Below are 25,639 nucleotides of genomic sequence, written 5' to 3'. Positions count from 1 at the left end.
CACAGTAGTCTGAGATTAGTATTTGCTGGTTTGAGGTTAATGAAACTGTGCCTGTTTATAGTAGAAAAGAAACTCTTTAATACTTTTAGAGATACTAGTGTATAATTGAGAAATAAATTTCTCAGACTCAAAACACTTCTAGTTTAATATCTAGCTAAATAAATACTATTTTTTTAAAGTATCTGATTTCTCTAAAGATTGCTGCAGTACAATTAAAGTAGATTTCCTATTCTGTGCCTCAAATCACACTCCCATGGTGGTTATTTCAGAGCATTTGCTTGAGCTCTGACTGCCTTACAAACTACATCCAAGACACTCAGGATACTAAGAGGGCAGTTGTCCTAAATCGTCACCATTGTGAATCCATGTCACAGAGATTCTTTACACCTTCTGGGTGCCAGTTTTAGTCATGTATGAGGCTTTAAATGGTGCAGTTAATACTTAGAGGAGGTATCACTAGTGAGATTACAGGCAGAGGTGGGTGTTTGGATGAGGTGGTTTGTGTATCAGAAAAATATTACAGCCCATGATTCTAAATACCAACTTGTCCTCCTATCTCAAGCTTTTTTTCATAAACAGTTATGCTTTTTGAAACTTGAATGTGTCAGTTACACCAGTAATTAGAAGAGGTAACTTGTTCTAGTCTCTTGTTGGTATTGCAACATGACACTTCATCTTCTTGAGGCTGGCCAAATAAATAGGAGTACTCTTTTAAAATTGGCACTAATTGTTCTGTACCACAGTATTCTTTTTACACCTCTTACAGTTGGTAACTCTTGATCTGCTTGTGATTACATGTTTTATTCGTTAAGCTGCATGACTGCAGGTAAAGGCAGAGCTCTGTTTTGAGGCTGACAGACCAGCACCCTGACAGGTGCATGGTAAAAACCAGCTATGCCTTCAAAGGTCAGGTTACATATTAAGACTGTTGCCTGTAGATAACTTCCAGACTTGAGTCAGTGTCTTTGGAAGATGTCTTTTGCTGTGTGAGTGTACCAGCTTCGGTTAACTGTTACTGAGGGATGTTTACATTGCAGTTAGCTGTGTGGGGTAAACATTCTTTGTTGTGTTTGGTGTTTTAAAGGCTGTAATGAATCAGACAGCGTGATATAGGTGATTAGTAAGCAGGCGTATTTGAAGCCCACTATTGGTGGGGCTTGCTTTCATTTTGTATTTGCATCAATGGCAAAAGACAAGATGGTGTTAAAGGATGTGAATTGCTTGGAAATTGGTTTTTGGCATTAGCCTTCTGCATGCAGTAGGTGCTGATCTGTTTTCAAAATGGTATACAGGTGTAGGGAATAAAAAAAAACAACTGAAAGGCATATAGGAGTAGATAACTGTGTCAGGTTATCTTTGTTTTAAAGCTGATTAGCAGTGGTTATTAAATTAATGTAAACATCTTCTTCCTCTTAACCACAAAGGCCAGGAAAATCTTAAAAGAAAAGTATTTTGTCATGGGGGACCAGACGAGAAGAACTGGGAGGGAAACACCAGCAATATTAAATCTTACATTCCCTGAAAGAGTTCTGATACTTACAAAAAGTCATTCTGTGAAGTGAATGCCTTTTCTGGTGATTAAACGTTTTAGCTAAATAATAGTTAGTTTCAAGAAAAGTGTACCAGGGAAGTATTTAGAAACCACTTTGATGCTTTTTAAATAGTTCTCAATAGTTCACCTAACATCTTAATTGGAGAAAGAGCAGTACAAAAGTAAATATTTAGCGCTCAATTCTGTAGAAGGCATCTATGGGTAGGTACAGGTATCTGCAAGATAGATTTAGTTTCCAAGTAAACAAACACTGCTTAGCGATATTTCCTGAAAGACAATAAGAGGATTTCATTTCTAGTTTTCATTGAGTACTGAGCTGTGAAAGTGAAATTTTGCAGAGCTTGTTCCTTTGTTTTCTTTTTATCTAGGTTCATCCAAGCCCCTCTTCCCCATTTCCAGGCTTTGTCATATTTCTTTTCAGACTCTCAATCCCAGGGTTTTCTACCAAGGAAAATCTTACCAAGATCTCTTTTGAAGAGGAGCAAAGGAGGAAGACTTTCCTACTTCTAAAAAGATTACTGCTAACTCCTTTTTTGTTATTAATATGTTGAATAAGGAAAGGATTTTAAATAAATTACAGAAAAATTGTTATTTTTCTGTCTAGAAATCATTTAGCAAGTATTGATTTTAAAGGAATATATTTAATCAGATCAGCTTACTACACTAATGATTTGGCTTTGTTGTTTGTGAAGTAGGTAGGAGATAATGCTATGAAATACATAGTTCCTCTTGAAATTTGCATTTATTAATTCTTTTTTTTTAATTGATTGTGGTTGTGGGCTTTTTCCTCTCCTTCTGCAAGAAAATGGTACTCATTTGTTACCTAACAGGGCAGCTGTTTATTTTGAGCTTGAAAGCATCAAGGCCTCCATGTAGTAACACACTGGTGCATAAATTACACAGAATTCAGGCTTGTACTCCTTATTAAGGTTGCATCCAGTTCACATGTCAGTTGTTACCAAAACAGTATCTTAGGAATTTTGGTATAAAGTGATAGTAATGTTAAAGCTCTGAACAAGAGAAGTGTTAAGGTAATATAATGGCGAACTGGGCAAGATTCCAAGGCTTAAATCTCAGAAGACCTTTCTTTTTTTCCCTTACTTGCTTTATGTGAAAGAGCAAACTTTTTAGACATTTTGAGTGTGGTTGTTCTTGATATAGATAAAAGAGGTAGAACACTTTTTCTCTCTTTTTATTAGAAGAGCAGGTATAGTGCAATACTTGTATGTTAAACTGCCTCCTTACTAGCCACATTGTGCCATGATACAGTATTACTACACTACAGCCACTGTGTACAATCATCTAACAACATCAGGGAAAGTGAAGGAGAGAAGCATCAGTTTCAAGCGAGTATGTGAGATCATCATATCAATCTTTGTTCCTTTTTCGAGACCACCCGAGGAACCTCAATGTACACAAGTCTGCAGGACCTGATGAGATGCATCCCAGAGTCCTGAGGGAATTGGCTGATGTAGTTGCAAAGCCACTCTCCATAATATTTGAAAAGTCATGGCAGTCAGGTGAAGACCCGGTGACTGGAAGAAGGGAAGAAAGGAGGACCCTGGGAACTACCGATCTATCAGCCTCACCTCTTTGCCTGGGAAGATCAGGGAACAGATCCTCTTAGAAGCTATGCTCAAGCACATGGAGGACAGGGAGGTGATTCGAGACAGCCAGCATGGATTCACCAAGGCCAAGTCCTGCCTGACCAATGTAGTGGCCTTCTGTGATGGATTGACTGCATCAGTGGACAAGGGAAAAGCTATGGATGTCATCTATTTGGACTTCTGTAAAGCCTTCAACACAGTCCCCCACAACATCCTACTCTCTAAATTGGGGAGATATGGATTTGATGGTTGGACTGTTTGACGGATAAGTAATTGTTTGGATGGTCGCATTCAGAGGGTTGTGGTCAATGGCTCAATGTCCACATGGAGACCGGTGACAAGTGGAGTCCCTCAGGGGTCCATACTGGGACCAGTACTGTTTAATGTCTTCATCAGTGGTACAGACAGTGGGATCGAGTGCACCCTCAGCAAGTTGCAGCCAACACCAAGCTGAGTGGTGCAGTTGACATGCCAGAAGGACAAGATGTCTTCCAAAGGGACCTGGACAAGCTGGAGAGGTTGGCCTGTGTGAACCTCATGAGGTTCAACAAGGCCAAGTGCAAAGTCCTGCACCTGGGTTGGGGCAACCCCCGATGTCAATACAGGCTGGGGGATGAAGGGATGGAGAGCAGCCCTGCAGAGAAGGACTCGGGGGTACTGGTGGATGAAAAGCTGGACATGAGCTGGCAATGTGCGCGCACAGCCCAGAAGGCCAACCGTATCCTGGGCTGCATCAAAGGAAGCGTGGCCATCAGGTCAACGGAGGTGATTCTGCCCCTCTGCTCTGCTCTGGTGAGACCTCACCTGGAGTACTATGTCCAGCTCTGGAGCCCTCAGCACAAGAAGGACATGGACCTGTTGGAGCGGGCCCAGAGGCGGGCCACAAAAATGATCCGAGGGGTAGAACACCTCTCCTGTGAGGAAAGGTCGAGAGAGTTGGGGTTGTTCAGCCTAGAGAAGAGAAGGCTGCAGGGAGACCTTATTGCGGCCTTTCAGTACTTAAAGGGGACCTATAGGAAAGATGGGGAGAATCTTTTTAGCAAGGTCTGTTGTGACAGGACAAGGAGTAATGGTTTTAAACTAAAGAAGAATAGATTTAGACTGGATAGAAGGAAAAAATTTTTTACAATGAGGGTGGTGAAACACTGGAACAGGTTGCCCAGTGAGGTTGTAGATGCCCCATCCCTGGAAACATTCAAGGTCAGGTTGGATGGGGCTCTGAGCAACCCAATCTAGTTAAAGCTGTCCCTGCTCACTGCAGGGGGGTTGGGCTAGATGACCTCTGAAGGTCCCTTCCAACCCAAAGCATTCTATGATTCTATGATTCTTCCTAATTTAATGTACTCTTATTCCCAAGCCTTTATTGCATTTATTCACTATGTTTCATAAATTTAAGAAATTAGTTTTAAGTTGTATGGAACATTCTTTTTAGCTGTTGTAATTTGGTTTAAACATGCTTACGTCTGTTTCTTGAAGGATTTTTGCCATTGAATTAATAGTAGTCTAAGAAAAAGAAATTCCATAGTGTGTTCTTTTTTCCTGATGTGAACCCAGTAACTTTTTAACCTATAAGCTTTTAATCAGAAGTATAGTAATTCAAAGCTTATACAGTAAATACCATAAATCACACATAGAAAAGGAGTGTCTTTCCATGTAGAGAAGAGGAGCTTGGCACACTTTTGTGAGAAAAGATGATGTAATAATGCTGTCTGTCTCTTATTTACCATATCATTTTTGAGCTTGCTTGGAATCGAGGTGCTTCATATTTGTTTTCCACTGTAAAGTCTTGGCTAGTAAGAAGAGAGATGCCTGGGAAGGGGAGGATGCGACTGGAATGGCAAAAACTCTTGTAATCAAAATCTGACCTAATAAAAAGTTCTTACACCTTTTGCACTGCTAGACTGTTTTCTCTTTCTGTAAACAAAGTGGGAAGAGTCAGGGTGAAAACATGTCATTCTGGCATCTGGGGTCCTGCAGCTAGCCAGTCTCCAAGGCAGTGTTCACACAGCTTCCTTGCTTGGGCTTCCCCTCTGCCTCCATGATGCCCCTGGTCCAGTTGATGGCAGCATCCCACCTGGTGCTAAGCCACACAGTGGTGCATGATGGCATCGAATGACTTAAAATGGAAAAGACACAAAACCTAAAAATGATTGTGTATATGAAAGGAATAAAGTGAGAGGGAAAAGCAATGAGAAGTCAACACTCTTAATGCTGGGTGGGAGTAATGGGGTCTGTCCAGGGGACCTCTTCTAGTTTCTTGGAGCACTGTTCAGGATTTGAGAGAGCCCTGCTTATGTTGCCTTTAAACCATGTAAGTTTTGTATGTCCTTTAAAAGAAAAAGACATGCTGTTCTGAAATGCTGCATTTCCCCCCGAAGCTTAAAATTGCTGTGCTATTCTGTAGATGTTTCAATAGCTGGGAAGTGAGGGGGTTTCTTCAACGGTTTTGTTTCTCCTATTTACAGTAAAATTATAAACCCTTTTACAAGTTGGTTTTTTATATAGTGAAGTGTGTCCTAAGAGTGTCCTGAAACATATCCTAATGAGAGAGTGAACGTAGAGCCCATGGGGGAAGCAGGACTAGTTTTTTCAGTGGTGCATAGACTTTGGGGACATGCTCCACTGAAAATGGATATGAAATTATTTTCAAAGTCAGGCTGAGGAAATAGAGGTTATCACAGAGAATCTCTGGCATCTGCAAGTAGAAAAGCAATGCTGTCAGTAATGTCCTTGTCCACCTCAGTTCACTAACAACCTACTAGCCCTATTAAAGTCTTCTGTAGTTGACTGTTGCAGGCGTGCAGTGAGCTGTCAGCGCAATGCAAAAGCAACAAATTGAAATGGTATTGATTCTGTGTACTGAGTTTGAAGTGCGTTGTTTTCTTTTTTCATTTTAACTGAAGGGGGGAAAAGAAGTATTTACCTTGCCTTTCACATACTTCTGCAGGGTATGACATTGGCCACCATCTTTATTGCCTATGAGTCTTGGTACCAAAATACAAAGTCTGGTGCTTTTCTGTCTTTTGTTGTTGTTCTGAAATAGCACAGCATTATGCTGCCTGTCTGTCAAGGTGAAGAAAGATCTGTACAGGTCTGTACATGGCAAATAATTTTTTACCGATGCTGTTGTACTATATAGTTCACAGGCTGGGAGGAGGAAGGATCTCAGCATCTGGGTGTTTGCCATCTGTTCCCTAAAGGTCAGAAAATATGTGGGGAACGTCCACAGGAGCTCCAGTGAACATGTAGAGTATTCCAAGTTAGCAGGCAATTGATTTCACTATACTTAGGGCTTAACCATGATGTATTAATTGTAATTGGTAATTAATACATGGCAGAAGACAGGATGAGTGAGAGACTTTGGAATGAACTGTTCATTGAGTTGATTCCAAAATGGCCATTATCTCAGTCAGTGTAAATGTGGGTTGTAGGAATATTTAAGTGACAGCTGGAAGTGAAAATTTCCCAGTGCTATATTCCATTCTCTTAACATGCACCTAAAATTGGAGTAATACATAATATTTTTTTGCCTAATACTGCTGTGAGTAGTACTTCAAGATTAATCAGTGTTAAGAGTACAGACATGTTTTTGTAACTACTTCGAGATACACTTAGCTTCGAACTTTAGACCAATACCACTGTAGCCTTTCCACAACACAGTCACTTACTATTCAGGATTGGATCTCTCTATCTGGTTACACTCACATTGCTGTGTTTGGGAAAAATGTGATGTTTACCCCAAAATGTGATCTGGAAAAATAATGTTTTAAGTTACTTTTTGACAAAATGTTTGCTGTGTGATAGTTGCTGGATTATGGCTCACAGTAAAACCAACCAAACAAACAAAAAAAACCCAGGTAATTTTTAAGTGAAGGCCCAGCCTTTCAAATGAAAAAATAGTCTTTGCAAGTTGTAACAAAAAATTATTAGTACATTTCAATGAGCCCTTCCCATGACACTTCCAAGGGGAGTGGACTGCCATAAGCACACAGCAATTCCATGTTAAAGTACAGCACAGGAGAGACATGGACCTGTTGGAATGGGTCCAGTGGAGGGTCACAAAAATGATCAGGGGATGGAACATCTCTCCTATGAGGAAAGGCTGAGAGAGTTGGGGTGGTTCAGTCTGGAGAAGAGAAGGCTGCAGGGAGACCTTATTGCGGCCTTCCAGTACTTAAAGGGAGCCTACAGAAAAGATGGGGACAGGCTTTTTAGTAGGGCCTGTTGTGATAGCACAAGGGGTAATGGTTTTAAACTGAAAAAGGGTAGATTTAGATTAGATATAAGGAAGACATTTTTTACAATGAGGGTGGTGAAACACTGGAACAGGTCGCCCAGGGAAGTTGTGGATGCCCCCTCCCTGGAAGCATTCAAAGTCCAGCTGGACGGGTCTTTGAGCAACCTGGCCTAGTGGAGTATCTCTGCTCTTGACAGGGGAGTTTGAGCTAGATGATCTTTAAAGCTCCCTTCCAACCCAAACCATTCTGTGATTCTATGATACTTTGGAATGGTATATTTACTGTTCAGAGTGGCTGATAACTGGCTGTACAAGCCTAGTTACATTCCAGTCTATACTGAAAGTAAACTGGAAGTAAGACTAGATTAAAGGAATGTAGTTGTATGTCAGCATAATTTTCTGGCAAGGGTGCCCTGTAATTACTGTACTCTAATCACCCTCTGTGTGAACAAACTTCTAAATGTGATGATTGACTGCTTTGGCAGTGGTAATGAGATGCTCTGGAGGCAAGTAGTTTTATTCAGAAGAGGGCAGGTTGTATGATTCAAAGTATGTTTTCCTAATGCCTAATAGGTTATTCAATATGGACAGCCACTGCACCTGTTGTGTTTCCAAAATTAGATTCTGAGAAAACTACCACTTTTTTGGGGGGTAATAGGTTTATTTCTTAGCTATACATTTTTAAGCAACTTAGGCTAAGTGGATTGGTTTTCCAAAAGTGTTTTGTGGGTGAGAAAGGAGCTCTCACTGTATACAGGACTCATGCTGCGTAACTTCAGGCAAATGGTTTTGGGGCTTTCTGCAGGAGGCTCTCTTTTATTTGAGAAAGTTTAGGATCCTGAACATACAGACTCACAATCAGTAAAGCAAGTGAGCTTAAAATAAATGGAAGTAGATATAGTATAAATACCTTTCTACCTTTCTCTTGCGATGAAGTTGTGATTTATTAGTTGTGATTTCAAGTTGGATTTGATTCAGAGATTTTCTTGTGGCTGAAGTACAGGATTAGGAATTGCAATCTTTTGGCTTACCCTCAGCTCTCTTAGAAAATAGGTGCTTGGGGTTTTTTTCAAAGATAATGTAGTAGCAGAAGCTCTTCCTGTTGTCCTTGACATCCTTTGCTAGTTTCAAGTCTAGCTGAACTTTGGCTTTCCAAATACCAGCCCTTCATGGCTGGATAGAGAGATTAATTATTCATGTTTTTGCTTTTTTGGCAATAAGTATATGAAATGAATGCATGAAATTTCTGTACAGATTCTGAATTGTATATGATAGCTGTGGCTTTAGGGGTGTCAAGCAACCAGCAAAACTTGAAGTTTAATAATAATAATTATTAATACTAAAAATAGTAAAAAAATTACTAATACTCCTATGATTTGACCTGTTTGGTATGATCTTAGAGTGATCACTGTAACTGTACATTGGGAAATTAAAGTAGAATAAATTTATAATTACAGTAAAAATTTTATATATATAGGCAATATTATACATATATACACAATAGATACACATTTCTAGAAGGACATAAGGAGAAATAAAGTGAAAGCATTCTAGTGTGTCTGTCTGCATGTTTAGATCAACTCCCAATTGTTTTGTTTTTTCCTCTTTCTAAGATATTCCCAGTTATTAATTTCTCAGGAAACCCAATGACACATCTAATAGTCTTCAGCAAACGCTGTGTGCCTAGTTTTCTTTACCAGTATAGGAGCCAAGCTCAGATTGCATGTTTCTTTTCATACAGGCATCTATGTTTAGGATTCTGTTTAACTTCAGGTCAGCCTCATCTCCAGAGGTTGCTGATCATTCACTTAAGGAAGAACCATCCTTGAGGCTTTTGCCAGACTTTTGACAGCCTTCCACCTCTTTCAAAGTGTTGTTTTTCCTGGGCTTTGCTGGGTACCATCATCTTTGTCCTGAATTAAATGGAACCTGTGAATGACTACCCTACAATCTGACTATCCTGAGAACAAATTCATATCCATTGTGAGATAAAGTTTTGCATGCTTTGCAGGGTGGTGTTCAGCTCGTGCATGGTGATAATCAGCTTGCTTTGGGATGGCTGGGTGTTAACACAGCTGTTGAGCAATACTGTGCTAACTATTGAAGGATATCCTCCTGAAATAATGAAATAATAATGAAATAATGAAGTCTGAAATAACCACCATAAAGACAACATGTATTTTTGTTGAGTTCAGAAAAGATCAATCTTCATTATTCCAATGCAGCAAACTTTTTAAACTTCTTTTAATGAAAACCTTTATAATGAGGATTTGTCGAGGTCCTGTGAGTAAGTGTGTAATCTTACGAAAGGTTGGACTGTTTAGCAGGTGAAGAAACCCCCCACTAACTTAAGACCTGAATAGAAAAAAAGGGAAAGAAAAGTTCAACATGTTTTCGTCCTGCACTTTACAGACTTCTTCCATGTTATGTATTCTGAATGTAAAATGTATTCTGAGGATGAATATACAAATATTTTTGTTTTAAGACTGTTATATCTGTGTGGAATGTTATAAGGCAGGACTCATTCCACGACTGTTTTCTGTGCAGTTTTCTGAATAACAATCTCTGTATTTAGACCTCACACGTGATGAGGCAGGCATTTATCCTTATTCTTCATGCAAAATGTCAAATATTTAAAAATAATTTGCAGGTGTATATATGTATATGATAAAAAGCCTTGCACAGTCTGCATTAGGCCTGTGGCCTGTTCATACCAATGGCAATACTGTTTTTTACAGGACCATTGCATGCAAAAACACTTGTACAGCTATGCTATATCAATGTACTTATGTCTGAGTTCAAAACAAGTCCATATCTGTTTAGTGTGCTTCTGCTTTAATGGGTTACAAGGCCCTCTGCTTTAACTACACTACTGTCTTACATTCTCCTACTGGTTGCCCTAGTAAAGAGCCTTGCTCCATCTTCTCAAAGACCTCCACATAGGTGTTAGGTCCCCCCAAAGCCATCTCCAGGCTGAATAGCCATCCCATTTTGGGTCTCCAGTACAAAAAAAAGCATTGATAAAATTATAGAATCACACATGCTTTGGGTTGGAAGGGACCTTAAGGTTCATCTGGTTCCAACCCCCGCTGCCACAGGCAGATGTACTTTCCACTAGATTAGGTTGCTCAAAGCCCCATCCAGCCTGGCCTTGAACACTTCCAGGGAGGGGGCATCCACAACTTCTCTGGGCAACCTGTTCCAATGTCTCACCACCCTCACAGTAAAGAATTTCTTCCTAACACTTAGACTAAACCTACCCTCTTTCAGTTCAAAACCATTACCCCTCGTCTTATCGCTACACTCCCTGATAAAGAGTCCTTCCCCATCTTTTCTGTAGGTCCCCTTTAAGTACTGGAAGGCTGCTATAAGGTCTCCCTGGAGCCTTCTCTAGGCCAAGCAACCCCAACTCTCTCAGCCTGTTCTCATAGGAGAGGTGCTCCAGCCCTCTGATCACTTTTGTGGCCCTCCTCTGCACCCACTCCAGCAGGTCCATGTCTTTCCTGTACTGAGGACCCCAGAGGTGGATGTGGTGTTCCAGGTGGGGTTCTCGCAAGAGCAGAGTAGAGGGCCAGAATCACCTCCCTCGACCTGTTGGCCATGCTTCTTTTTATTCAGCTCAGGATATGGTTGGCTTTTTGGGCTGTGAGGGCGCATTGCTGGGTCATACTCAGTTTTTCATCCACCAGTACCCCCAAGTCCTCTGCAGAGAGACAGTGGTCTCATTCCACTCATTGCCCAGCCTGTATGCATGTTTGGGATTGCTCCAATGCAGGTGCAGATCAGTATGAATGAACTGAGACACAGATAAAAAGTCAATTTCATGTGTGTGCTAAGAGACAGTGTGAGTTAGAAATGGGTTAATTTACTCCTGTATCGCTGTACATTGAGAGTATTTTGCTTTTACAACTAGCTTGAATGTTTTCTTAGTACTGAGATTCTAAATAGCTGGTGCAGTATATATATGTTTTTAAAATTTCTTGTGGAAGATGGCATGGATGGTTATGTGTGGAAGAAAAGTTTGCATTTTGGGAAATGTAAGAAGACGTGCTTCAGCCAGGGCTTCTGGAACACCAGAACTCCATGTGCTGACCACTTCGCAGATCTGTGAAATGCTTTGGCAAACTGTAGTAAGCCCAGATAGTTAGGCAACTGCAGCACATGGTGTACAAAAAGAGTACACCAGAGGAGCTGGCTCTGTTCAGCCCAGGAAATATAAGGCTGAGTGTGTGCCTTCCATTAAAGAGACAGTGGTGACAGATTGTAGCAAGTCCAGTTGTCTGCCTTCAGTTTGTTCACAAGCCTAAATTACGCAAAAGGCTACAAAAACAAATGAGCGTGCAGATGGAAAAGTGTGCCAGCCCGCGTGAGACATATCCCCTTTCTTGAAAACATTTTTTGCCTGATTAAACTTTGCTCGACATGTGGAACATCTTTTACAGGTCTTTCTGTTCTGTTCACATCTCATCACAGCAGGTGCTGTGAAGTGTAAGGCTTAAAAACATGCACGGGGTGCCCATATGGTGTGTGTCTATGTATGCCTTCTCACTCTGGTCCTTCAAACGTTGCTAGCAGAATAACATAGCTCAGCTCAGTGTATAACTAGCTTTCTACTGAGTTTTAATAATAATTTATTTATTACATCTCTTGCTTTTCAAGATGTGTGTTTTCTTCCCCTTCATTCTGGCTTTCCTTCAGTTTTTTCTCTCGCACACATTTTAGTATATTGCAGTGTATCACCTTTCTGTGTTACTGCCAATTTGTGAACTCTTGATTTTAGTTGTCTTTTTGTTTCTGTTTTGCCTTAAACCTTTTACTTTTTCTAGGTCTGGTGGTTCTTTTTGTTTTGTTTTATCATTTATCTCCAGCAGGATAAAATGTGCATGTGGGGAGCATAATAAACACTTATCAGCAAAATGGACTAAAATACATGAAAGAATGGTCCAGGGGTATTAAGTCCTGGAGCTTTGCTGCTTGAGTGATCAAGATATATATGACACAAACCCCCCACAATTTAAAAGCTTTACCTATTGTAGCCCATGTCCATAGCTGCCATTTGCATGAAGTTCCCTTTCAGACCTCTTCAGGTTTCTGAAAGTGATAATGTGCATCTTGCTTGGTGTGCTCACACAGTTGCCTCCGGACAGCTGCGAGGCTGATAGTGAGACAGTGTGTACTGATGTACTGCACCACGTAAGCCTCTGATATTGGATCCCCCTCCCCAGGGAGCACAGTACACAGGCTTGCCCTCTGTTGCTCCTATTCCTAGCTCTGAAGTACTTACGTGTTCTTCATTGTCTGAAAAATTGCATTATTTTTTCTCATGTGGTAGGTTTATTGGTAGTTGTCATACATGGTGTGGTATGTAGTGTGTGTTTTCTGGAAAAAGCTAGTTTACTTCTTCTCGTTTAGTCAATGTAATTGATCCCTGACTCTTTACCCTGCCATTTAATTTGCCAGAGCACCATCTCTAGAGGTTATCAGGACATCGGCACATAGGATTACAGAAGCAAAAGAAGTAGAAAAAAAGTTAATTTAAGACATTGTTAGGGTTCAGGTAAAAATTAATTTAGACAGCTCTCTTTTTCTTCTGAGGACAGGTCAGCTTCAAGAAACTATGGATGATAAGTGGGATGGAAACTGTAGGTCACTGGAAAATTGGCTTAAGAAACAATGATAGAGAAAGTGTATTCTCACCAAGTTGTGTACTTCAGATACATGGTTATGTATATTGTTAATCAAAAGAGACATCTAGTTCTTTATATGGTTTTGGTTTTAAGTGCTAAAAGTTTTCTAAAGTATTTTTTTCCCTTCAGCTGATGGAGTCTGTGTGTTTAAATGCTTGGTTAACAGAGACACTGAATACTGTCGCGTGGGAAAACAGTCTGTGTTAATTACGCTGGGATACAACAGTGCCTTGCTCCAGTTCAAGTCACAAGCTGGTAAGTACAGCGTGCATTTGTGAGTATCTTCTCCTTCCTGCCACGCTATTAGTAAAGTTTGCTTTAAAATATGTTGTCTTCTACCTCTGTTTCATGTTGGCTATTTAAATATTACATTTTGTTATGGTGATTTGTGTAACTTCATTTGCTTCTAACCCACTCCAGCTGCCTTTTGTGGAGTACGGACCATTCACATAGTGGACGTAACATTTTTGCAAAACAACTGCAGATTAATTTTCTGAAGAAAGTAAATGCACATTCATATGACAACTTCATAAACTCTAATAACCGGTAAATGTAATACGTTGTTCGAGCAATCTGCCACTTGTTGCTCCCCATTCAGAAATTGTCTTGCAGATCTGTTTGTATAGTTAATTGAGGTAGTTTAACATACACCTGCAGTTCTTAGGATAGATATTTTGTGTGTAGTGATGCTGAAAAAGAAACTCAATCTGTTGTAGAAACATGACTGTATTTTAGTAGAATGTTGAGATCAGTATTTTTATACTTCCACCTGACCTGTGTTTTTGTAAATCCAACAGCTGAGACTTTTTAATATCCTCATGTCCTCATACTGGCTTTTGGAAAAACATTCTTAGTTTTTATGCAAGGAAATTCAGAAGGCTGCCTATTTATTCTGACCAGTGTGCAGCATGGCCGCAACTCATTTTGAAATTGTGTAACTATAGGTAACATACACCTTCCTCTTTAGCAATAACCAGTTCTTATAAAGCAGCCTACCTCAATAGGCCTGGTGATTTCCAGGAGGCCATTATAGTTATTTCTATTTTATATTGTGTGGAAAGTGAGGCACAGAGCAATTAGATTTTAGGTTTGGCAGCTTATTTAAAGACACATACATGTTTCAAAGCATCAAGGACTGAGAATTTGCACGTAGATAGGTTTGTTTGTGCAACAAGCTGCTAGTCCTGTGTCATGCAGACACAATACATGAAGTCTTGAATCCCACTCTACTAGAAAATACAGTTTTTAGAGTAACCTGATTTTTTCAGTTGGGTGCCAAATCTTCACGGCCTTTGAAGTCGTACCTGGTTACAGCCTTTCATCTGTATCCATCAAGAAAAACTGTTCACATTTTCAACCTCTTACCTTACTAAAACAATATGAATGTAAGCTAAGAATGACTGTGAGTGTCTGTTGTTTTTTTATCTATGTATCTGAGTGTCACAATTCAGTATTGTGCTTTCATTAATTTATTTCTTTTGAGACTGCAATACAATATTGTCTCTGTTACAGAGACCCACATCATAACTGAAGTGATAATTGAGGTTAGATTGTTTAGCAATTTATTATCTCACTGCTGAGATAATTAATAACTAATAATTAAGGAGTCAGGCAAGTTTTTCAGTACTCTGGTCTCCAATCTCTACCCTGTCTTCCCTACCTAGGAAGCTTCTGATTCCAAGAGGCACTGATAGTTTGGTATCCCAAGGCAAAAGAAGTTTCTCAGTGCTCTTCCCCACCTTTACAAAAAAAAAAAAAAGTTGAAAAAAATCCAGCTAATTTCTGTACAGTTCGGTATTTCTCCTGAGAGTAGTGTCTTGTAAATTAAGTGGTAAATTCAGTCCTCTCTTTAGCTATATTCCTTGGTGACTTGTGTTTAGTTTATTTACATAGCTACACATTGTGAAATAGACAAGAACAGTATAGATAAGTCTCTTAATTTATTACTTCTGATTACGTGTTAACATGACAAAATAGAGTGTTTTCTATATTTTTTCCATCTTTAAAATTCAGGGGAAAATAAAATCAAATGGCCTGTTAGTCCATGCAACAACTCATTGATAAAATGACAGGAATATAGTAGATTGGTCAAAGTAAAGTCTGTTCAGATTAAATGACAAACCTGCTGGTATCAAATGGAATGTGTTTCATGCTGCATTGAGCTGCAAGTTACTTGTAGGATGTTATTTCCCCATGCCATAGGAATAGTTTGCTGGTACCTTCTACATGTTGAGTATATCAAACTTGAGGAAGTTATATGTTTTTACAAAGAAGTCAAGGCTATAGAGCAGAAGCTAACCTTTGTTTTTTGCTGTGTACAAGTGTAGGTGTTACTCTCGGTTTTATGTGTTTGCAAGTATGTATGTGTGTATAATAAATAAAAATAATGCTGTTACTAAAAAATGGACTGAAAACTCCTTTTTTATAATTTAAGTGTTAGTTATGAAAATCCATTGTAAAAGTCTTAGGTTTTTTAAGTCCACTGTCTTTTAGGAAGGTAGAGGAAGATGAGGAGTGAGGACTTGGGGGGAGAGGGAAATTCATGCCCTGCTTGTGCCCACACAGAGAATTGCTGTTCTGGTTCCAGCATTTAGACAGTCATAAATCATAGACTGTATCTTTCATTTCCTGCTGAACATATGTTAAACATCTGAGTAGGATCAAGCAGGCAATAAAAATGAAGGTTAGTAGCCTACAGGCTTTTCTTTCAAAAACAAAGATCATTTATCTGTAACAGACCAACCAGCCAGTCTGTAACTCATCTGTGGCAGACTTGGTATGTAGCTCTCTACTCCTTGGTGGAAATGGCCTGCTTAATTTAGCACAGAATTAATTCATGAGCATTGACTGTAATTGCACCTCTGCAATTCACAATGATCGTGAAGTCCAACATTTGCTAGTCTCAAAAGAGTGGTAGGAGGTTCTACTACTGGAATGGCTTAAAAAAACAGAAAGGTTTTGACTTTTAAGCCATACTACATGCACAATTGTAATCCCTAACTTCTCACCTCCGGGGCAACAATTGTAATCCCTAACTTCTCACCTCTGGGGCAGAAACTTTGGTTGTGTGTCATACAACGGTTTCTAAACTACTCCACTGTCACAAAGTAGCTCTAAGCTTTGTAGGTGCTTTCCCTGAGTTAATTCATTTATGTGGCTGTCCCAAATGCTGGGTGGGCTTTGGGAATATGCAACCATCAGTTTGACCTGTTCAATTTCAAAAGAATTAAGTGTCTGATAATAATTTTCTAGGTTGTATTTGGAGCTGGGGACTGTGGTGTGCAAGAACACATACCCATGATGTGGTTTTGGAGACTGCTGGTCTGTTTGCAAATCTTAACAGAGAAGGCTGCCACTGACGATGCCTTCAGCTGCGTCTGTATCCATTGGTCTTGCTGTTCAAACCTCTGGGTTTGCCATTGTCTCAGTCGGTGGTTTTCTGTGCCATTGCCTTTCTTGATCCAGTTAGAGGCAACCATTCACAACCTTTGTGGTGTTTTGAGCTGACTCTCTGAGAGTGTGATGGGATGGTAGTAGGATCTAAAGGGAAGCTCAAGACCTAATCACTTATGGCACTATTTTCAGTACCTTTTGTTTCTCCAGGCTTTCTTTGAACATTTCTGTGGGAATGATTTTAGCATTAGCATTTTAAAGTATTGATTGATTTTGATTCCTGGGAGGGCAAAATAAAGGGGCTGGGAAAAGGTCAGTCACTTCTCCACAGTTTTTGAGTAACTCATAACATTCTGGTATTTTCATTGAAATTATTCTGGGCTGTTTTCTGCGTAGTTAACATTAGTGTTTGCCTTTCCAGATATGATCCGATTTTTTTTTTTTTCTTTTCTTCTATAGGCAAGTAATTTAATGTAATTTTCCCACAGTTTTAGGAAAAATTACTGTACGAAGGATTTTAAATTTCTAGATCTTTTTGCTCCTATCTGCTAGGTATGAGTACTGCTAGAACTGCCTGCCTGTAAATTACAATATGGCAGTGCCAATTCTGTGTTGAAGGTGGCAACATGCTTGTATTGGGAATTTGTCCAATCATTCAGAGTGTTTAAAAATCCATTTAGTTCTAATGTCTTGGGGTCTGCTAAGAGTGGAAGAGATTGGGGGGAGGAGGGATAATTGTTTAAAACAGACAGTACTTCATTCCAGTGAGGCAAGGTATGTCTTAGAAAATGTTGGCAGTATTTCGAAAATTATTCGCCACTAATACAGTGCTACCAGATAGTGCTTTCATGTGAGGCATGTCTGTGACCACCAGTTCAGAAGAGGCTCTTGCTAAGCACTGCTAGACTTTTTATGTACCAAGACTTTCAGCATTCTGGCTATTTAAAACTAGAAGACACAAGCGAACCACCTGCATTAACAGTATCTGTCTCAATATTTCCATTTCATCCAATTATACTGTACTGAGCAAAATAATCTTCCTTCATTAAAGTGTAATTTTTATTCTGAGGAAGCTTCTTTACATAAAAATCATCTGTTCTTTTGAGGAAGAATAAAAGAAAGAATCTAATGCTTCTTAGTTTAATAGTTTCCAAAGTATAGTTTAACTTCAGAAGTTTTGCAATATCACAATAATCTGTACAACCTTTATGTAAATTTGACTACAACTTAAAAACTAATTTCTCTCTCTGTTGTCTAATACAACTCTAATGGCCATTTTAAAGAAAATGAAACATTTATGTTTAGATACTTTATAATGCCATTTTGCAAATCATGACTTTTTTTTGGTAACATTTGGGAGAAGCTTTCACATCTGCTAGTTCACATTGCTTTGGAGTGTGGTTGCAGCTTGAAATTAAAGGTAATCCTTTAATATTGTTCTTGATGGTAACCAGCTTTCATCAGTTTGGCTTCATTTTTGTTTTATATCAGTGTGAATCACTTACTAATGGGTAGAATGTTCCTTTAGAAGAAAATCGATTTTAGTTAGGATGTTTAGCTTGGAGGTGATACAGTATTTTGCTTTCTGCCTACCAAAGAAAGCATATATTACTGGTGCTAAAAATAGAAAAGGCTTTTGCTTTGGGAAAAGTATGACTTAGGAAACTTAATGAGATTTGGAACATTTGGCATCCAGTTCCTGATGTAGAATGACACAAGGCCATCAATCATGTTTCCTGTAAAAACGCCCAACCAATTGAGCCCCCTGTGTGCTGATGAAGTGCTTACTGACTGAATTTCTAAGCATCTAGTTCTCCTATGCTGACACTTGAAATGATTCACCCATTAGTGTGTTTGGGACAAAATCATTCCCATTGCAAATCCAGACTCATAAAAAAACTTTGAAAGAAGGCTGCAGAAATTTACTTACGAAGTAGCATTGTGGTAAGTGACCTAGTCTGAAGATTGTGATTTAATATTCAGTAATGTTTACAACAAAACTATCTAGTGCAGATTGAAATATTAGTAAATGACTTCTTAAAATGAACAGAATCCCATTAGTCTATAATCTGCTGTGTTTATGGCAATGAAAAGCTGTATAATAGGTTAAAAGGTATAACATAAAGAGAAAAATATTTTTGATAAATATTGTCAAAGTGGTCTAAACCCAGGATTTCTGGGAGCTTTTTCTTTTGAGTCTTGTGGTGAATGCTGTTGGAATTTTACTAGGGTGCTTGTAGTAGGCATCACTGTGAATTTCTGAAGTCTGATGCTTACAACTGAATAGAAGCAAAAATATTTTCTTCATCATTTAGAAATAATACTCCAACCTCAGACGCTTTGGATAATAATCTGACCTTGATAAGCTTTCTATATTTTTACTGAATGTTTCACTTTTTTGCAAAGCAGGCATTTTATTATTCGGGTATTTTGCAATTCTGTTAAAGGGAAGACTGTGTCCCACTTGTTAACAGGAGACAGCCTGACCTGTCTGATCTTTTGATATAGTCTTGTGAGAAGTTATGGACTGACTTCCATTCATTTTTTCAAATGTGGCCAAAGTTATGACTGTCATCAGTTACAGGCCAAATTAGGCTTGCTTAATGTAGGTACTGCATGGTAATAGCAGCCTGCAGCAGATAATGCAAAATAATGTGGGAGTAGTGCTTCTCCATGGCTGTTATGCTAATGTCCTTAGATCAGAAAATCTAACAGCTGTTGGTAAAATATATTTATTTAATGATTTATTGCAAGTAGCATTATGTTGGATTGCTGCTGTGTGGAGTTTGTGGGGTTTTATTCTGCACTGAGTTTTCTTTCCCTTATTCTGTGTGTGTATGGGTTTTTTTCCCTTTCTTCCCCAACAACCATCCAGGTTTGTTACTGGAGACTTTTGTTGTTGTTGTTGCTTCTCCACCCTCTTCCCCTTTGGAGTAGTGAGAGACTCCATCTGTTTTGAGCAGATGGGTGAGGTAGCACTATGTTAGTAACTTGTGTTTGTGTGTCTGTGTCTTCTGCTGTGAGGATAAGCATTTTGTAAAGAGAAAGTACAGCAGCACTGCTTACACAGAGTGCAACCATTTGAGTGACAATTTACCAGGAATGGAGTATGAAAGTGTCTGTGGGAAGTGCTGCAGGGGCTGGGGCTTCTGCTCTCTTTTTTGGGAAGGGAGTAGTGTGAAAGAGACACCAGAAGCAGGGCTTTTTAGAAGGATGTTGCTGTTATCTTTGATCTCAGGAATCAGTTTTAGCTGGCCTTCATTCAGTTTCTACATAGTTCAGTTTTTAGGCTATCAGTGCAGTAGTATCTGCAGAATATCTCTGACAAGTTATCAAACTGTATAGTTGATTAGCATATGTTTAATGTCCAACAGCAAATGTTAGTTAGATGAGGTGTATCACTAGTCAAAACTCTACAGCCAAATGCCTCAGTTTTTCAGCAAGATACAGCTTTCTGTCAAGGTAAAAGTTTTCAAATTAATTCCTGTTTTCAGATTTTAATTTGAAAAAAAAGGGGGGGAATGAGAAATAAATAAAAATCCTAACAAGCTTGGCTTTCAAAGAAAATGTCTGAGAGTTACATTTTTTATGTTCTTTGAAATTATTTGCAGGGAAATTTTTTTTTCAGTTTCCTCACCAAGATCCTTGTGAAAGCACTTCAGCCCACCAGAGTGGGAGTTTTCCTTGCCTTCTCAAAGGCTAAAACAAAAAGGAGAAACTGACACTTTTCTTCTGAAAGCTAACAATACATTCTGTAATATGAGTTTTGCTCCAAAGAAGCATTTATTACGGGGTACACTAGAATATGAACTACGCTTTTTTTGCTGTTTCCTGGTAGCTGCTTGCATGAATGTTTTTATCACATGATGTACAATAGATGTGAGGAAGTGTACCCCTTACTGGAAGGAGATTTAGTTGTTGTGAAGTAAGAGCTTGCACATAAGCAGTTACTGAAGACTGCCTAATGAATTTAAATAATTTTCCAAGTTTCTTTTTGACTTTTAAACCAGAGACAGTTTGACTTGCTGGATTTAATTTTTTTCTGTGTTATGGACCATAGAACACAAGCTTCAATTCACATCAAAGAGTTTAAGGAGGACTTTTGAACCAGTTATAAGTACAGGTGTTTTAAAAACAGTTTATTTCAGCAGGCAAAATGTACAGATTTAAGTGCTGTGTTATACTTAACTGCAGTGACTGCAGGTCTTTTAGATGCACCCAGCACTTGGGCAAGTTTTGCAGCCTATTCTACTATGCTGGAAGTAAACTAGTGTCCAGATTAGCTAATACAAACTAGATTAGGCTGCATACTCATAGTGGTCTTCATTCCAATATTTTCCATTATTTTCAGAGTGACATCCAGATGAGGCTCCTTGAAAGAGAAACATCAGTGGGGTTTTGGGGACTTTTGACTTGGGTTGGGGTTTGAAATACTGAAAAGGTATAGATGAAAACACAATAAATATTTCTGCTTCCCTCTATCCTCAAGAACATCAGGTCATTCTTGTTGGAGTTGTTATTGGAGGTCTTACAATGCATGGGAAAGAGTAAATGCACTGTAAGAGTTACATTTTAAAGCCTTGATTCATTAATTTGCCACTCTTGGAACATGGCTATAACACTTGTAAAATTTTGAGGTTTTTTTTCAACCTGCTACTGGAAAACTTTAGATTGATTTAAGTGATTGGGGTGGGGCACAAGGATTTGTTTTTCAGTCAGTGAAAATTGTAACTTATCTTTCTGAAGACAGCCAAAACCATTCAAGAAGAGTCACAACTGTCTTCCCAGTTTGCATTTTTTTCAGAGAATAAAGCAAAAGAAAGAGTCTTAAGGGTGAAAGAAGATGGCTGTGCATAGCATTAAGGAGCACTTCATCAAGAAGCACTTGTGCCCTCCCTCCCCTCCAGGCACATTAATTTTGGATTTTACAGGATAGATTAATTTTTGTTTAAGTATAACACCTGATAACACAGAAAATTTTGTAAGCAAGCAGGACCTTTTTCTTTATAGAAGAACAAACAGGCAAAAAGCCTGCATGATTTGTTCAAGGTAATAGAAGGAATCTCTCAGGACTGGATAGAAGACTCTTGAAGGGGTGACATTTGAAACACTACACTCAGATTACTGGACAACACCCTTCAGTAAAAAAGCATTATACTTGAGTTTGCTTTTGAAAAGATGATAGAAGATCTGAAAAGCCTACCAGATTGTTCCCTGAGATGAGAAAATCAATTCCTTACATCATCAAAGGAAGAGATATATAGAGTGCTAGAACCTTGATGAAGAATACAGGGCTAAGGATTAATAAAAAATTTTCTTTGGCTGTTCTTGAAAAATATTTTACTGACTTCCAGTTCTGTATGGTTGACTGCTGGTTGCAAAATAAAGAGTTCCAAAGTACCCGACCCACCAGTATTCTAGCCTGTCAGTGAGCCAAACTGGTTTTGGTGTAGATCCTTTTCTGGTCTCCTTACTTTAAATGAAGAAGAAAATCCAGTTTTCGTAAAAGCCAAGATCACTTCTGGATATATTTCTACATGTGGCAGATGAAGTTCCCAGATTCTCAGGAAGATCAAAATTAAATTTAAGGACCTTGATCAATATGCAGATAAAGCCATGTTTCATATCACAAGCAGGATGAGGTATTGGCGAATAAGAATTTCATTTACATAAAATGTAGGAAGAAAACAGCTTAGTGTGTTTGCATGCAGAAGCAACTGGAGAGAAGACAGAGTATTGTAAATTGTTCCTAGATATAGAAAATAGACTTGCTGGATATAGAAAACAGACTTGAGAGAAATACTTTTCTTTCTCCTGGGACAGTCTACAAAAGGAAGAAACATGGTGTTCCTTGTCCATGCTAAAGAAAAATAAACCCATTTCTCTTCTCTATAGTAGGGGGACCTAATTTGGGAGAATTTATTTCCCAAATTCACGTCTGCAACAGTAATACCTTCCTTACAACCTGATCTTTAGTTTGTAGCTATTTAGCTATAATTTCCCTCAAATAGTATGTAGAAGCAACTAAAAGATTTTTGGTGAATGTTTTACTTATAAATGTTGAGGATAAACTAACATCCACTGAACAGATGAGAAAAAGAAAAGAGGAGCAAATTCATGCTGTAAGGGGACTTTTCACAGTATATTTATTCAGTCAGCACAGGATCAGACAAGGCTATGAAGATTTCTCAAAGGTGGAATCATTAAGTTTTCATGGATAAATTGCAAACCAGTGCTCTTGGTTGCTCTTGCTTTTTTCAGTAGAGTGTATTTTTCATTTCCCGTCCAACAAGAGCAATTAAATGTTTATTTCTATTTTTATGCTCAGATGTTTTTTCTCACAGTGTTGGCCACTGATGAATATGTATAACATGGAGCTGGGATTTAAAGTTTGTGAAAATACTGAGATGTATTGGATCTAATGCTCTTTTATTGCTGAATCTTTACTGCCATGTAATAGAGAAGATTTAAATTCTCTATTTTTCTTGAGGTTGATGAATGAAATGAGACAATTCTCTATAGTCTGCCAGAGACTCTTGTGATCTTGCAGGTACCGTGTTATGAAAACTTTAAGGGCATCTGACTCCATCAACCTCTTGTTCTTTCTTTCTGTTTTGACGTACCCTTCAACTCAGTGAGTACTAGTTTTGTAATTTCTCAGCACTCTGGAGAGCTCCAGCAGCAAGCGTCTTATTTGTATATAAAGAAGTACTGTATCACAAAGAAATCATATTTTTTTTCATAGAATCAAAGAATAATTCAATTGGAAAAGAACTCATATGGTCAAGCCTCCTTTGCAAAGGAGGTTCAGCCCCAGGTTGCTCTGAGCTTTGTACAGTTATGTTCTGAAAACTTCCAAGGATAAAAACTTCTACGGCATAACCTCTCTAGGCCAGCTTTTCCAGTTTTTCTTACAGTGATGTGGTTTTGAAATCCATTCTCATTCCTGGACACCAAAGACACCAAAGATGTTCTTCTGAGCTACCAAAAAGTCTCTGCAGAGGTATGAAAATAATGTGTGAAGAGTGACTAGAAAAAAAAGGAGTCAAGCATCATCTCTTACCTTCAGATAGAAAAAAAAAAAGGAGAATAATGTGGTTTAGCCTCTCTTGACAACCAAGCACCACACAGCCACTTGATCACCCTCCCCCGCAGTGGGATGGGGGTGAGAATCAGAAGGGCAAAAGTAAGAAAACCTGTGGGTTGAGGTAAGAACAGTTTAAGAATTGAAATATAATAATAATAATTATTATAATAATAATTGTAATGAAAAGGAGAACAACGAGAGAGAGAGAGAGAAGCAAAACCCAGGAAAAACAAATGATGGAACCACTCACTGCCTGCCGACTAACGCCCAGCCAGTCCCTGAACAGCAATTGCTGCCCCCCAGCCAACTCCCCCCAGTTTATATACTGAGCATGACATCATATGGTATGGAATATCCCTTTGGCCAGTTTGGATCAACTGTCTTGGCTTTTAGCAAGAACTAAAACATCAATGTGTTATCAATGTTATTCTCATACTAAATCCAAAACACAGGACTATGCCAGCTACTAGGAAGAAAATTAACTCTATCCCAGCCGAAACCAGGACAGAGAAGCTTGAGACAATGGGTGATTGCCTGGAAAAAAATCTCCACTGTCCAGAGTCAGACTTTTTTCTGGTGTTGTCTCTCCATACAGAGAAAGAAGGCACTGATCTGTCTTAAGCTGATTTCTGCATCTTCCAGTAGAAAATTGGCATTGTCTGTAATTTGGGCTGCTCTTCATTGTCATGAAACACTTACTGTTTCATTCTGCCCATCCTCCCTGTGTGGGAGTTGAAAAGGCATGTTGATGACATTTGTACATTTTCATGGTAATTCTACTTCTGGAACAGTTTAATTATTTTGAGACTCCCATATCACCCCAAATTCAGATGTTGAATATGGCATCTTCTTCCCACTGGAGCTGACAGGCCAGAAGTAACAAAGTGGGACTTTCTCCCACCTGGAAATTACATGGGAATATTCTGCAGAGTGGCAACAGATCAGCTCTCTAGCAGATTTCCTCAGCAGGTGAAGTACATTTGAATAAGCTGGTGAGTTGTGTTTTACAATTTCTGCCACCATTACAGTCTTCTGCTAGAGTAAGGTCGAGCTGACCTGTTTGTTCACAGCAAACTAATGTGGTGATGCTTCTTAGAGCTATTGTTCCAGACTTTCAACAAAATTATTTCATTGCAGATATTAGACTGCTCATAATTTCAACTGAGAGAAATGGCTTGAACTCTGGATGCTTATAAGGGGACTTTGTTATGTGGGGTAGCCCAGAGGTACAAGGGGCTGTGTCCTCAATTTATTTGGACTTCTCTGAGGAAGTATGGCTGTCTGTCACATTTTTGGTGTGAAATTCTTACGGTGAAACAATGTATGACTGCCCCAAAGATGGAGCTCTTTCCATCCAGTTTTCTAGTTCTAGTGCTTTCTAGCTGTATAAAGACTGGAAAGCTTGGATAACAATAATAGCAAATTGTGATGCTTTTACTGAATTCTATACTGTCTTTATTATACACTTTTCCCAAGAGTTTAAAATTTTCTACTGATGATTTCTCTCTCAAGACCCTAGTCAAAGATACTTTTTTGGCCCATTAAAGATAAATTTGCAGCAACCATGCTTAAGCTGGGTTGTGTAAACATGGGTCTTTGTTTTCATTCTCAAACCACCTGACATTGAGCTTGTCCTGATTTCCAAAGCTAAAGCGAAAGTCACTTGCTATATTTTACATCTCTTCCCTTTTGGATATGCCAGCTTTCTGCAGTGGAAAAGGATCAGTGCAACCAAATCTCTGTTTTGAGGATTTCAAAATTTCCTGAAATGATGAGGGAAATTCTCCTTGCTTACTGTATTGAGAAGTTTATTAATGATTTGTTTCTGTTATCTTCAGACCCTTTGTTTCAAAGGCCATTCAAATTATTGAATTATTGAATTATCTCCAAATGATTAGAGCACTTAGCTGTACCTCCCAGTGCACAGTTACATGCTTCAGGCAATTGCTATCTTTATTTGAAAATCTGTGAACTGTTGTAGGAGTTTCCTGTCTCTCTGGTTTAGCAAATTATGAATGTGGTGCGGTCTGATTTCTCTATCTTCTCTTGTCTTTGTATGAACAGAAGATGCAGGAC

General features: G+C 38.8%; 1 protein-coding gene across 1 annotated transcript in view; it reads left to right on the top strand.

Annotated features, from left to right (window-relative positions):
* The window catches only part of LOC104024735 (histone-arginine methyltransferase CARM1), a 77,727-nt gene that overhangs the window by 14,127 nt on the left and 37,961 nt on the right, over positions 1-25,639 (top strand). The window contains 1 exon segment of the mRNA XM_075726441.1: positions 13,213-13,338. Coding sequence (XP_075582556.1) covers positions 13,213-13,338 — 126 coding nt within the window.

Source organism: Pelecanus crispus, chromosome Z (genome assembly GCF_030463565.1).
Source record: "Pelecanus crispus isolate bPelCri1 chromosome Z, bPelCri1.pri, whole genome shotgun sequence".
NCBI classification, from domain to species: domain Eukaryota; kingdom Metazoa; phylum Chordata; class Aves; order Pelecaniformes; family Pelecanidae; genus Pelecanus; species Pelecanus crispus.
The sequence above is the reverse complement of the archived record's forward strand: the minus strand, read 5'-3'. Positions and strand labels throughout refer to the sequence as shown.